This window comes from Rhipicephalus sanguineus, chromosome 6 (genome assembly GCF_013339695.2).
Source record: "Rhipicephalus sanguineus isolate Rsan-2018 chromosome 6, BIME_Rsan_1.4, whole genome shotgun sequence".
NCBI lineage: Eukaryota > Metazoa > Arthropoda > Arachnida > Ixodida > Ixodidae > Rhipicephalus > Rhipicephalus sanguineus.
The window spans coordinates 111,363,228-111,376,829 of NC_051181.1; the positions used below are offsets into that span (position 1 = coordinate 111,363,228).

General features: G+C 46.0%; 1 protein-coding gene across 1 annotated transcript in view; it reads left to right on the forward strand.

Annotated features, from left to right (window-relative positions):
* Nucleotides 1-13,602, forward strand: part of LOC119396173 (cadherin-like and PC-esterase domain-containing protein 1) — a 131,255-nt gene that overhangs the window by 106,226 nt on the left and 11,427 nt on the right. The window contains exons 12-18 of the mRNA XM_037663263.2: nt 2,928-3,034; nt 4,488-4,610; nt 6,855-6,946; nt 7,965-7,994; nt 9,861-10,050; nt 11,710-11,890; nt 13,445-13,568. Of these exons, the coding sequence (XP_037519191.2) occupies nt 2,928-3,034; nt 4,488-4,610; nt 6,855-6,946; nt 7,965-7,994; nt 9,861-10,050; nt 11,710-11,890; nt 13,445-13,568 (847 nt within the window). The remainder of the gene's footprint in view (nt 1-2,927; nt 3,035-4,487; nt 4,611-6,854; nt 6,947-7,964; nt 7,995-9,860; nt 10,051-11,709; nt 11,891-13,444; nt 13,569-13,602) is intronic.

Sequence of the window (13,602 nt, forward strand, 5' to 3'; positions counted from 1 at the left end):
AGAGGAGAGGAGGCTGCAGAGAAAAGAACAAAAGGAAAGATGGTGTGGGAAAGGGTGGGAAGGGGGAGAAGTAGGTAGGAGTTACGTGTATGCCTGCGAGTCTGCGTGTCTGGGTGCGGCGGCTTTTTGCTTCACGCTTAGCTGCTTAGCAATCTAGGTAATGCGCTAGCCGGATAGTAGAAAGAGAGGCTTCGCTGCGCTCCAGAGAGGGCGCGTTATAGGATATATATAAAATGGTCGCTTAGGTTCTTTCGCGAGGTGGTGCGTTTGGTTTGTTTGTTTGTCGCCGGTCCTACCTCAGGAGGCGGCGCAAGGACTGCACCCAGAGATTAGCGAGAGAGGGAGAGAAGAGATGTGTGTAAACTGCCGAAAATGGGCGTGTGTGTTTGCGTCAGGGCTTGATATATAAGCCGTGTTTAGTAAAACTTGGTAGTGCCCTTAGTGGAGACACGTTTAAGTGCATTGCCTAAATTGCCGTGTTATGGCCGACGTCCAGGTAAAAAAAAAAGTCTTACAGACACGAGATGGACAGAGGAGAAACAAAGGCGAAAAATGGCGAGGCTAACTATAATAGGAAATGGTGTACTGTACCCTTACGCTGTAAGACGCAGTGTTATGATGCGAGCGTGTGTCAATGCGACCGTGTGCGACCAGCCGCTTTCCGACCAACTCGGTCGGGTGACCGGCGCTAGTCGCACATGTGAACGAGCCTTAAGGCATTAGAAAGGGAAAAAAATGTAATCCACCCGTTCGTAGCATGAAGGTAGCTAAGAGAAAATACGCACGGATTGCAGAAAAGTTAATACTTGTCTGGACTTTTTGGGGGCACTGCTTCGTGCTATGTATACTAACAGCTCGGATACAAATTTTATCTTTCATGAATTTTCCACCACCGTGCAAGCTTCCGCACAACTTCCTTACCACAATAATGAAACTTACGAGAAGCATACCAGCGATCTGCATGCGTAAGCGAACCGCAAGGAGTACGGCGCGTCGTTTACATACCTACCCGGCTATGTATCCTTCTGTGCAGAGTACAGGGTGTAGGGTGACGAAGTAACAGAGCGGCGTAGCTGACGCATTGTTTTTTTTTTCTGGGAGGGGAGGGGGTTCTAGTATCAGGCAGTTCATTGCAATCATACCTGTTGGGAAAAAAACAAGCGGGCTAAAGCTTTCCACCAAAATGTATTAGATCTGATTCCCGAGGAGCCTTACACCACCAGCTCGTGGACGTTGATGTAGTTTAGGTTGAGCTGTAGCTCTGTAGTTTCGAAGCTTAACTGAAAACTTCCTTCTCACTTTCCGAGACGGGAATTTTGATCAACAAATTAAGCTTTTTTTAAACGTGCACTCAGCTTGCTTTCTTGAAGAAGAGAGCGAGAAATCTCGAAGGCACGCCGCATTTCACCAACGTTTTCTTTGCCTGCCGCCTCGGCTGATTCGCGTATGAAACCTTAATGTGTTCGCTGTGAGCCAGCGTTAATTACGGTAGGAAGCATTAAGGTAATAAACAAATGCAAAAGGAGATGGTGAAGGGTGCAGTGCGCGCCCCCATAATGACCAAGCGTTATAATACCGCGCTTAGCGGCGGGGGCTCATTAAAACGTGATCTCGCACTCGGGTCGGTGCTCACATAACTCTAGGCTAAACACTGTGCACTGCGCGCAGGAAAATGAGCGGTTTTTCGTGTGATTGCGGCCAGTGAAAATGAGCTGCCCCAGCTGCTTCACTTCAAGACGGCGGAAAAAAGCTTATGCACTTCACAGCTTTACTGGCCGGCTGTACTTTTCACCTTGTATACAAGTACAACGAATAGGAATCTCGGTTGCTCTGCTGTTCTTTGTTTCCGTTCCGATTGCGGCGGCTATATTTGCATTCCGCATTATTCTACTTAGGAATGGCACGGCTGTTATTGCTTTTTTTTGGGGTAAGTTTCCGTAAACTGACGAAATGCAATGACTTTACGAAATTTTATTTTCTCCCGACTGGTTTTTCACTTCGTGCTATTTCTTTGAATTATGAGTTCAAGCTATACTTCGTTTGGTTTAGGCTTTCAAGCCCAGGCCTCTCGTGTGAAGCCTCTCGTGTGTCACAAGTGCATCAAAACTGTGTAATCTACCATACAGGTCTTTCTCGCTGTCCTTGCCAGTTCGTATCATCCTCTCTAAATTTTCTGGGATACAATGTAAGCACACAGAAAAGCTACAAGAAAAAAGTCACAGTTTCACCGTAAGGGCGAAGCAATGAATCCGACTGCAACAAATTGTAGTGTTACACGAAGTGAGGCTGCCAGCTAACTGTTTTGTATCCGATCTCGCGTAACTACAAAACGCTGGTGTTAGAGAATACGGCCGCTCCAGGGAGAGATGCTCTCCGCATAGTCACTTCGCGTTGAGAGCGCAGGACGTAGAAGGGTATACGAGCCGCCCGCTGTGATGGCTTTCGAGATAGCGCGCGCTCCAGCGATCGCGACCGCGCCATTAAATTCAAAGTTCAAAGTGGCTGCTCGCGCTACAAACACCCCCCCCCCAGCCCCCCACCTCGTGTCTTTTCATGGTCGTTAAAGACGGTCGGGGCGTTTCCTGTCTGCTTAGACGGCAGACCTCCCGAGCGGGGCGATATTATCGCATGCACCTTCCGAGCGACGCAAATGGGCCGGCTCGTTTGATCTCTGCATCGGCCGCGTTCGTCGCCCCTGCTCGCGCACTTTTACCCGCGGTAGAACATAAAATGCGCGGGGGGATCTTATCAATTTGGACTTCACACCGGAAAGACATGACGGCAACGGCAACGGCGACGGCAAAAGGTCGTTGAGACTGTCCATATAATTGCTATCGCAATAAAAGCAATGTTGCATTTCCATTTCACAGGGACGGTAATTTCTGAACTGACACACGAGTAACTTCGTCTTGCTCTCACTGTCGCAGCTGTACCCAACGTACAAGAGTGGACAGTACAAAACTTTCATCGACGAGCTGGAACAGCTGCACATGGGAACTCTTGAAGCAGGGGGTGCGACCGAAGACATACAAAGGTAAGCGAATGCACTGAGAAGCAGGGGCGTAGCCAGGAGGGGTTGGGGGGGTTCAACCCCCTCCCCCCCAAATTTTTCAGTTTTGCTTGCGTATATATACACGCGCACATACAAACGGACGCACGAACATACATAAAGTATAGTGGACCCCCCCCCCCCCCCCGAAAAAAATTGCTGGCTACGCCCCTGCTGAGAAGCTTAGTTTAGTGATGCGAGTACTTACAAACACATTATTCCCAGTCTACATATCTGATTCCAATCTGTCAACTAAGACAAAAAGGTATAACCTGCGAAACCTGACACTCACGTAAAACCAGACACACACGCAAAGTGTCCACTAAGCGTTAGAAGTGTTCGAGACCTTTCCGCTTTTAAAACTCGCGTTATACTTTGTGAGCTCTATTCCATATTGAAAATGATTGTGCGCCTGAATTTGCTGTATAGCACTTTGACTCTGTATATGCTAAAATATAATAATAATAATAATAATAATAATAATAATAATAATAATAATAATAATAATAATAATAATAATAAGAAGAAGAAGAAGAAGAAGAAGAAGAAGAGGAGGAACAGCAACAATAATACAGTAGCCACGAACGCGTACATAAACGAAGTCCTATGTTTGGTTTTGCGAGCATAGGACTTCGTATTATTGCGAAAGAACTACTACCCGTGTTATATATTTCTCGCAACGCAGTGACACACATGCCTAAAAACGTAGCTCATTTTTGTTTGGGTAACATTAGTCTGTTTAAGCTATGTGGATAATGCGAATAAACGCTTTTGTTATCTGTATAATTCAGCCGTAAACGCAGCAAACCAATCAGGGCATATATGTATATTCACAGAACATTTTGTTCCACTGGCAGGTTGCTTTCACGAACGATATCTTCAAGCGGAAATTCTAGCAACGTCAGATATTTCTTGCGAATTCGGGACGTGATGCTCTCTTTTAAAGACAGAATAAAACTCTACACTCTTCGCCAGAGCTTTACCTTCGCGTTCTCTCTCACATATGTTGGCTTTTCTTGAACTGGTCATGGCAGAATAATTCTTGCGTGAGCATGTTTCTCGAAGATCGATAGAAGCGAACACCACCTTTGACCAAACGTCGATCTTATGGGATGACGTAATAATATGACGTCAAAGGGGCGTTGGAATGATGTCACAAATTTTGCCAACCTGTGACAAATCATGAAGTCATCACATTGTGATAATTTTTTGCATAATTCGTGTTGACGCCGACGGTCACTTCTGTTTTCAGGAGGCATGTAAGGCTTTCTCGCCTTAATAAATGTAAATGAAGGCGTGATCGAGCTTTTTGTCCGCAAACGCTTATTTTTCGACGTGCGCTGACTGCAACCGAACTGCAAGTTCTGCTGTATGTTACTATATTTCCTTATGCGTTCTTGTCCTCAGCCATCGACTCAACCACTTTCTACGCGCGCAGGAGCGGTAGCCAGCATGGCACTGCCGACATGCACCCGATCGTGGTTGCCCTACAAAGGCACTTCAACCGGCACGTGGCTGACGACAACTACTCGGACCTCGAGCCGGAGCCAAGCGACGTCTGGTGAGCCATTAGAAAGTTCCTGTACGGCTCGCGCAAAGCCCCTGCGTACGCTTTAACATGGCGGAGCCATAATAAAGCGCATGCGTAAAACGCGGAACCAACGCCTCTTTTAAGCATGCGCAACTTATTTTCAAACAACTTCGCTATCAAATAATGCTTTGTCCCAATTGTATTACGACCTTATTAAGAGCTTTCAGAGCAGGCTAACTGCCCTGAAATAAATTTCTGGCTGTGCCCCTGGTACTCCCAGGGTTTGTACGAGCCTATGATAGCCCCCGAAGTTCGTTGCCATGTGAGAGTCACGGTATCGACAGAACAGGCAGCAGCGCGCGATATCTTAAGAAAAAATCGAAAAACTCGTAAGGTTCGGGTGCATGCAAGGAGCGCAGCTTCAGGGTTGCATACCTGCTTCGACCCGGAACACATACGCGGTCCGCTCACGGCATCGATCTCCCATTTCGGCTCATCAACTATTTATGCGAGATTCGTAAAATGCCCAGACGAAGAAATCATTACGTAGAGAAAGTGGGAGGCCCACCTTGCTCCGCGCTTGCTTTCGTCTTTGCCTCTTGCAGAAGACTCGGGTTCGTTACCATGCATAATTCATACTCAACCCCCCCCCCCCCCCATTCTATACGTTCGTTTGCGCGTTTCTACGTAGACGACTCCGGCACGTTAGAACGCGAGCATTTCAGCCGCGTCTGACTCGAGTTCTTTCGTTGCTCTCGCTGCCTGGCTTTACTTTCGATTTTTCGACAAGCACAACCCGTCCTGTGCTTCTCCATTGCCCAAGTTCGACGAGTATATTCCTGCCCGTGCTGTACGCAGTCGCTATTTGTGGAAAAGAGTTTCAGTCCAAAAGAACGATCGGTGTGCTTAGAGCTTGCTTAGCGCCACGTGGGGAATAAAAACAAAAAACAAAACAAAAAAGCAAGACACTCTTAGTACGCCCAAGTGCGTGCAGAGGTATAAAAATGTACACGTGCCTCTACGTAAGTACAGACGGGTCCACTGTTAAAGGGAACACTTGCGTGCAGGGAATGTTCGGATTTCGCTCTCTTGCAAAAGCATAGTGCTTTAGATTTGCATACGACTATTGGTGGTTGACAGTTGCGACTCCTTTTGACAGAACAGTGCCATGCACGAACCAAGTTTCCCCATCCACTTGCCGTTAGGGGGCCAGCAATATGAAGGGTGCTCATTCGAGTGTTCCTTTTAACAGTGGACCGTACTGTACATTCTTGTTCATGTCCCGGCTGAGGTGTCAGATATAGCCAGGAAACCAGACCTTTTTCGTCTGGTATTCTGGCTGTAGCTGGCACTTTATCCAGGAGCTGATTAAGACTGTAGGACGTACTGCTGGATATGCGCTCATAAATCAAAATTAAACTGAATTAAGCCTGCATTTATAGACCTAGGCTATTGATGAACTGCCACAAGTGAACGCGTCTATGATAAATAATAATAGTTGTTGGGGTTTAACGTCCAAAAACCGCGATTTGATTACATGAGGGACGCCGTAGTGGAGGGCTCCTGAAATTTCGACCGCCTGGGTTTCTTTAACGTGCACCTAAATGTAAGTACACGTGCCTCAAGCGTTTTCGCTTCCATCTAAAATGCGGCCGCCGCGGACGGGACTCGAACCCGCGACCTTCGGGTCAGCATTTGAGCACCATAATTCACTAGACCACCGTGGCAGGTAACGCCTGATAAAAGATGTTGGCGGGCAGACACACAACATAAAAGGCCAGAACAACACAAACTGCTACTAACGCTCTCTTTAATGTTTGAATAATCTCACCAAATTCCAATAACTATTCGGAAGCAGTTATTTCAACTATTCTTTGTCGAGTATTTGTAGAGACGCAGAGGTGAGCGATAAAAAAAAAATGTCACGAAGGTGAACTGGGCTGTTATTGGTTAATTTTAATTATAACTGTGTAACTGCAGTAGACGTTGTTTTTTTTTTCTGCAACGTTTTCATTGCTGGTATTTGTGCGTTAATCTTGTGAGTGTGGACACTTGCAAATTAAATTTTTACCACTTTAGGGTTTAAGGCGGGAAGCAAAAATCATTGGATAGTAACAGGAAGTGGTGATTTTGATACAGTCGAAGAGGCAAGCAGGCTAAGCATTAGCTAAGCAACCAGGACGTTCATACGGTGTTTCGCACGCGATGGTGCGCTACAATAATTTATGCACGCTCAGGTTTTGCGTCGATTCAACAACGGCGTACTGTTCGCAGGAAAGGGACCAACAGTTCGTCGGTACAGCACAGCGAAAAGCAAGAAGACGACTTCCTCAGCGGAAATCAGGACTTCTACGCCTGGAGTCAACGTGAGTACGCTGTTCAGCTCCCAATGTTGATAGTGTCACTCAAGTACGCTTCACACACGGAGCAACCGAATTGTCAAGCCATGCTTCACGTAGATGAGGATACTGATATAATAATCAAATTATTATGTAGATTTATTCCCTAGCCAGTTTCAGTTTCTCAGATGCGGCTTCTCAGATGCGGCATTTCGTTCAGAGTTTAATTGTGGGATCGCTTACGTTTACCGAAGTTGTGTGAAGAGCGTAGCATGGTCTATTGCTTTGACATATCCAAGTTTTAGCGTGCATTAACGTTAACGTTCTCGCGCCCAGTTGCCCATTCACATTATATCGTTGTGTACGCCCGCCGTTAGCATTATCGGCAAGCGCGCTTTGACGTACAAGTGCAATATGCAACTGCAAATGCGAATGAAGGCGTGCTGGGAGGTTGGCGCATTTCGTTTTCCCAAACCTCGCGCCAAATAATGAGTACGCTTTTTCTTTTCTAGCGTTCTAGCTGAAGTGACATTTCACTATTTCCAGAGAAGGTTTTTACTGAGTCTGTTTGCAATATATACACGCACACACCAAAGAAAAATGTAAATCGTCCAACACACGGATCGTATGTCATCGTCGTCGGTTAGCACTCTTCTCTTAAATAACGATTCCGGAACGCCCGTTTCCCATGTTTCGTCAGCCGCTCCCCCGCCGCTTTATTCGAAACAAAAAGGAAGCACACAACGCTCTTTCTAGCGTGTCATTCGCGGAAAATTTGCGACTCCATCCAAGCGCTCGACAGAAACACAAACACACAAAGCAAAGGAAAAACTCCGACCGTGCACTCAACAGCAAACACACGAAAAAAAAAAGGGGGGCGCTCAACGTCCGCTGCGCAACTTGTTGAATGTATACACAGTTTCTAGAGCGAGCTGCGGAACATTCATTACTGCACGCGATCTCTCGCCCGAAAAATAACCCGGGCGCGTTTTGCGAAGTGACGTGTTTTTTTTTCTTATATGCGTGTATCTCTTTCTCGTTTCAGCGACCTCAGCGAACGTCACTTGCAGCAAAGGTAAGAGGGGGCTCGTGATTTATTCGTTGTTACCGAGACGACGGCACCGATATTCTCCTAGAATATATGACCCGGTGTTTTTGTACGGTACGACGGTGCACTTAACGCGCGCGTGCGCACAAAGCGAACGAGATGGAAATGCAGTGCGCATCTTCGCAACGACACCGACAGAAGTCGCTGTCTGCCGTCCCCATAACTGAGACGCCTGATTCGTTATGTTTCCAAAAAAAAAAAAAAACTAATACCCATTACAACGCGTAGACGTAAAAACAAAAGTAACGCGTAACCAAAACTTGAGAAATTTTAGGAAAGTTTACGACGGAAAACCTGTTTACCTCTTCTGCTCGAGCGTAAAATAACTTCGGATTTCTTCTCTTTAGACAAAAACGTGCGCTAGCCATTATTGTACGCTGTTTTTTTGCTGCTTGTTGTTTTCGTTACGAAGCTTATCTTGTTGCAAGTTGTAAATACATATTAAAAGAAAAGTCTCACATCGTCGTTGGTTCTGCCTGGCGAACCTGTGCGAGACGTTTGAGGATGGTTTGATATAAGTTATGTCCGCAGCGCCGTTAGAAGCGTTCGGGGCCTAAGCGAAGAACGGTGTAATGAAAAAAAAAACTTGGTGTAGCGGTGGTTTCTAGACATTACACCATCCTTCACCGACACGTGTTCTAAAGAGCCGAGGTAAGTGGGAGTCAAGAAATTGTGTGTACTGTGCTCGAAAGTCCTGGTTACCGAATATTCAGCAGTTTAAAATATTATGGGATCATCTAAGTGAATATAATTCCATTTAAATGTTCTTTTTATTCGCAGATAGGTAGTAGGAAATCGAGAAACGCTGTCTTGTGGTACCCCTTAGCAATTTCTAGGCAAAAATTGCCTTGCCTCGCGATATTCCCTCGCATCCGTCTCTTAATATACGTTGTATAATAACGTTGAAAATAGCCCTAATTTTATCTGCTTTCGATTTCGCCGCGATGTACATTTATCATAGCATTGATAGTTGTTATAATTTTCTTTTTTTTTTAGTTCTTGACTGGCCCCGCCTTAAATCTCTTTATGCATGGCAACCGTGCACTTAACGAGTTCATCCTTTCATACTTTTAAAGCTGTTCTATTACTCGCCCCACATGGGGCGTTTGTTTCACGCCATATAAGTTAGAGCGCTACAGAGGAGAGACGTCTTGGTTTATGCAAAGCTTAGCTCTGTACACATTTTATTTGGTAATAATGAAAATATTCCGCAGAAAAAGAGAGCGCGAAGGGGCCGCTCCTGTTGCTTTCTTGCGAAAAACAACCTCTCCTTAAATACATATAATTTTAAAAAAGTTAACTTGCACTCCAGCGCAATCACTTGCGTGCGATGCTGTCGCATATCGTTCTAAATATAAAATATTTCTAATAACGTGGTCTAATATAGCGGGCTTCGGTACAGTTTTTCCTAGAATGCGTATGCATTAGAGTTTTCAGAGTACCGTTCCCGTTACTGTGCAAAACGTTCTTTTGGAGAGAAGGGTCTTATGGTTCAAGCGCGAACCTGTTTATACAAAATCACTTGAGTTCTCGAAAAGTGCCTGATTAAAGTGAGACAAAGTCAAACACGAACAATGCAATTTTTGTGCACGCGCTCAGCTGGCGTCATATCTGTCCCCTGCTGTTATTGGTCATCTGGTTATTTTCGGCTACATTCGACGATACAGCATTATTATTTGTGGGCGAATCTGTTTCTACCTTGGGTCGAAGGCCGAAATGATAGTTATGAGAAGATTGTTACGCTGGGAAACTAAGGAGTATAGAGGATCGTTATTCTGGAGAGAGCTACAATTTCTTCAACACGGCGCCGACCCCGCTGAAACCGAATCGCAGACCCGTCCACTATGCCGTACCTGGCGCAAATCGTGACGGAACCGTCGGTGCGCCTGCAGCCGGCTTTCAAGCCTCAGCACACCGAGTACTTCGCCAACGTCTCGTACGACCTGGTCCTGGTGAAGGTGTGGGGCCTGGCCCAGCACTGCGGCAGCCAAGTGCGTGTGGACGACAAGTACGGTCCAGCTAGGTAAGACAGCGAAGGCGTCGTTAAAGGGGCCGGGCTACGTTTTTTTGTCAGCCTTCTGTAGCACTAGAGTGTGCGTAGTGTTGAATACTGGGACGAACGCAAAAAATGATCAAAATTGGTTCACGGGAACGGAAGTTATTAGTCTCAAAACCCCAGCAGACGACGAGAAAAAACGTTCCCTTTCGTATTTCACTCTGCTACTGACGTCAAAGGCTGGTTCCAATCACCGCGCGCCTCTTATAGAAACATACCGGAAGTCTAGCTTCACCGTGGCTAGAGTTACTGTATATGCTACCTTTAGGTAGCAGAGTTGCGCATAGGTCTGGCTAGCAACCACAGTTGTGCGGTGAAGTAGCACTCCGTTTGTGCAGGCGACATGCCTACCGTGTCGGCAATTAACATGTCCGGCGGGTCGAAGACCGGCGATAAACATTGATTATTGATGACTAGTGTTAATTCAGTTCGCTGCAGCGGCGGCGTCGAAAAATATAAAAATTGGCCCGAGCGTCAGCTTCTCCGCAATGCATCGTTGCTAGCGACATTTGGAAAACAGATGCGCAACTCTGCTACCTAAAGGTAGCATATACATGCTAATCGTGGCCACTTCGCAGTGCACCTAGCGTCGTTTTGAAATTGCTTTCAAAATTTGATATTTAAAAACAGAAATCCTTTTCTATTGAGGAAGTATAGGGAGCGCTTTTATAATTTGTAGCGCACAGTAGTGTGGCCTAGCTGGGTCAATATGAATATTACATGCAACTTGTCCTGTCAAGTCATTTAAAACGCCCGACCATCGTCATCACTGCCACGTAATGAAGCGTCACTTTCGATCTCAAAAACAGCCGTTGCGTGTCGCTGTCGTCCGAAATCAAAGTCGCTTCTCCGTTGAAATAAAATTATAACGGCTTTGTTTTCAGCGTTGCCACTTGCGCAACAATATCGGTGCATTCCACTGTTCCAGAAGAAGCGATGAAAACGAAACGCTTAATTTGTGTTGCAGGACCCCTTTAACTTCCGTGGTTACGTGTTTGGACGTGTCTCGTAGACGTCACTTTGTGACGTGGCACTCGTTTTGAGTAGTGTCGGATGTAACCGTGAATATATATATGGACTGACTGACTATGCATGGAATCGTGGAGTGCAACTGCTTGTCCTACCGGTCTTATGGCCAAGAATTAAGTGTAATTTATGTTCTCAGGATGTTGTCAACACTTTCTGTCCTTATTTCCATTTTACTCTACGGATTCTGTAAAACGAAAGCTTTCTAGCCGGATACGGACGCAGGATCATTGATGCTTTTGTGGAGGCATTTTTAAAATGCATAGCGTACACGGAGAATGCTTTCGTTTGTCCTTTTAAATGTTAGTAAAGTAATATTTTGGCGTCTTGGCAGAATGACAAAGGGAACAGCTATGAACAACTGAAATACTAACAAGTTACGGCTAACTTAAAACGCATTCCGTCGCTCTTGCTTCCGTCAGTACGCTTAACGTCAGCGTGATTTCGGCTTCCACTTTTATACTGAGGCCTAAAACATCTTTGACAACGACACATGTAGCGGTCTGAGGTTGTCCGCTCGGATTATTACTCGCGAAACCCGTTCTATTTCGTAATTGCTCGTTGTCGTTTCATTCGTCCACGACTGTGCGTGCATCGCAGGCCGGCGAATTACACCCTCGGCGTGGGTGAGAACAAAGTCGTGCTGTACGTGATGGATGGAGGCCAGCCGGACCCGTGGGTGGTCAACGCCTACACACTGCTCATTCGGCGCATGCCGCTGGCGGACGACGGCGTGGTATTCAGCCCCGCCGCTCAACACCAAGTGTGCAGCCTCAAGCAGGTAGGCAGAGGCACAAGTTGGCACCACTGCGAAATGATTCTTCAAAATATCTTACAAAACCGCTTTCAGAAGAATACGCGACTATAGTCGGATACAACTTTAGAAGGCAGGAGAGGTCCCGCCCAAATGACCGAAGCGCGGCAGCCGATCGCCTCCGCTACTAAAGAAATAGTCCCGCTCCTGCACTCGGCGATGTTCTCCGAAGGCGGGGTTAGCGGCCGTCCGTTTCATGACGCCAGACTGGAGAGAGCGCCCATTGGTGCAGGCTTGTGTGCATCCGCGTTTGCGGAGAAAATTCCGCGGACATCTAAAGTTGTGCCGACTATAGTTTTCACGTATGGTTGTCAAGAGAGGCTGAGTTTGCAAGTGCCCAATATGTGCTGCGTCAACGTTTGGATTTGGCTCATATTGCATGAATGTTTACGTTGCGGTACTGAGACTCGGAATCTGAATGTTCCATTTTGAGTTTATTTCTCTTGTTTAATAGTGCATTTCAAGGGTTCTTGACAGCTTTACGACCAAAATTATCCCGTATGAGTAGTAGCCGGCACCACACGTAGGCGCCAACCTTTCCTTAAATAAATTAATTGAAATAAAGGCGTATGTGTCTTTATTCCGCCTCCTTTAGATATATATTTTACCCCTGCACATCAATAACTACGATTGCCTTTAATTCATGCTGTCGGGAAAATGACATAAGGTAAAGGAAACTTTACGAATCATTTTGATGCTCGTTGACTCGCTAGGCTATCTTCCGGCTTTTCTATTAACGTTCGCGTCTTGTTTTTTCTTTACTGTGAGTGCTTGTCTTTGGAAATATTGCGCGCGCTTTATTAAAGCCTCTAGCACTAAACACATTAAGCCATAGAATTTCGCAGGCATTTCTTTCTTTCTGTCGGTTTTTTTTTTTGTTTTGATAAAAAATAAGACTGTTATAGAGAGACAGAGAGAAAGAGAGAAGGAGTACGAATAGTAATGACCTGAAGGAGTAAGCATTTTAAACAGGATATACCTTCACCTTTACTAGCGATATCACCTGTAACTACATGTGGCACTGCGCATAACCAGTAGGTCAGCTTCGTGGCCACGCAGTCTCTCTTAATTCACTCTTAGTTTGTTTGCTGGCACATAGCTGGTACCAATGCTGCCATGCTTTCTAGGCTGGTAGCAATGACTTGCGCCTTTAATGGAATGCCGCAACAGCGTACAGTAAACTTCGTCGCATAGAAGACAATTTAATTTTCTCTTTCATGTAACTTCTATCACATTACTGACTGCTGCGGACCTGATTTCGCGGTCTCATTTAGAAGTAAGAAGGACGTGGCTTTGGTTACATTTTTTTTTTCTGAATGCTCGCAAGACCACCACGCGTGCCGGATTGATAGGTTCGCTTGTTGCTTGGGCATGCGCGGATCAGTTTTCGCGCCTTCTCCTTCTTTCTTTTCCGCCGTTGTGCACCTTTTCAGTTGTTGTCTTGACTTCTCTCTTGTGTCCGTGTTTGCACGTCCTGTCTCTTTAACATGAACTTTTACGCTGACGCGCGTATCTCTGAAGGAATGCGAAATGCAAGTCGCACCAGGGGAACCGTGCGGCCTTTACACCGAGACGTCTGTGGATTGGCCCAGCTACCTCGAAAAGACGGCCAGGCTGCCGGTATGCAAGGATGGCAGCGCCCAAGGTATCGCAAATTATTCCTTTACTCTGAAAACATT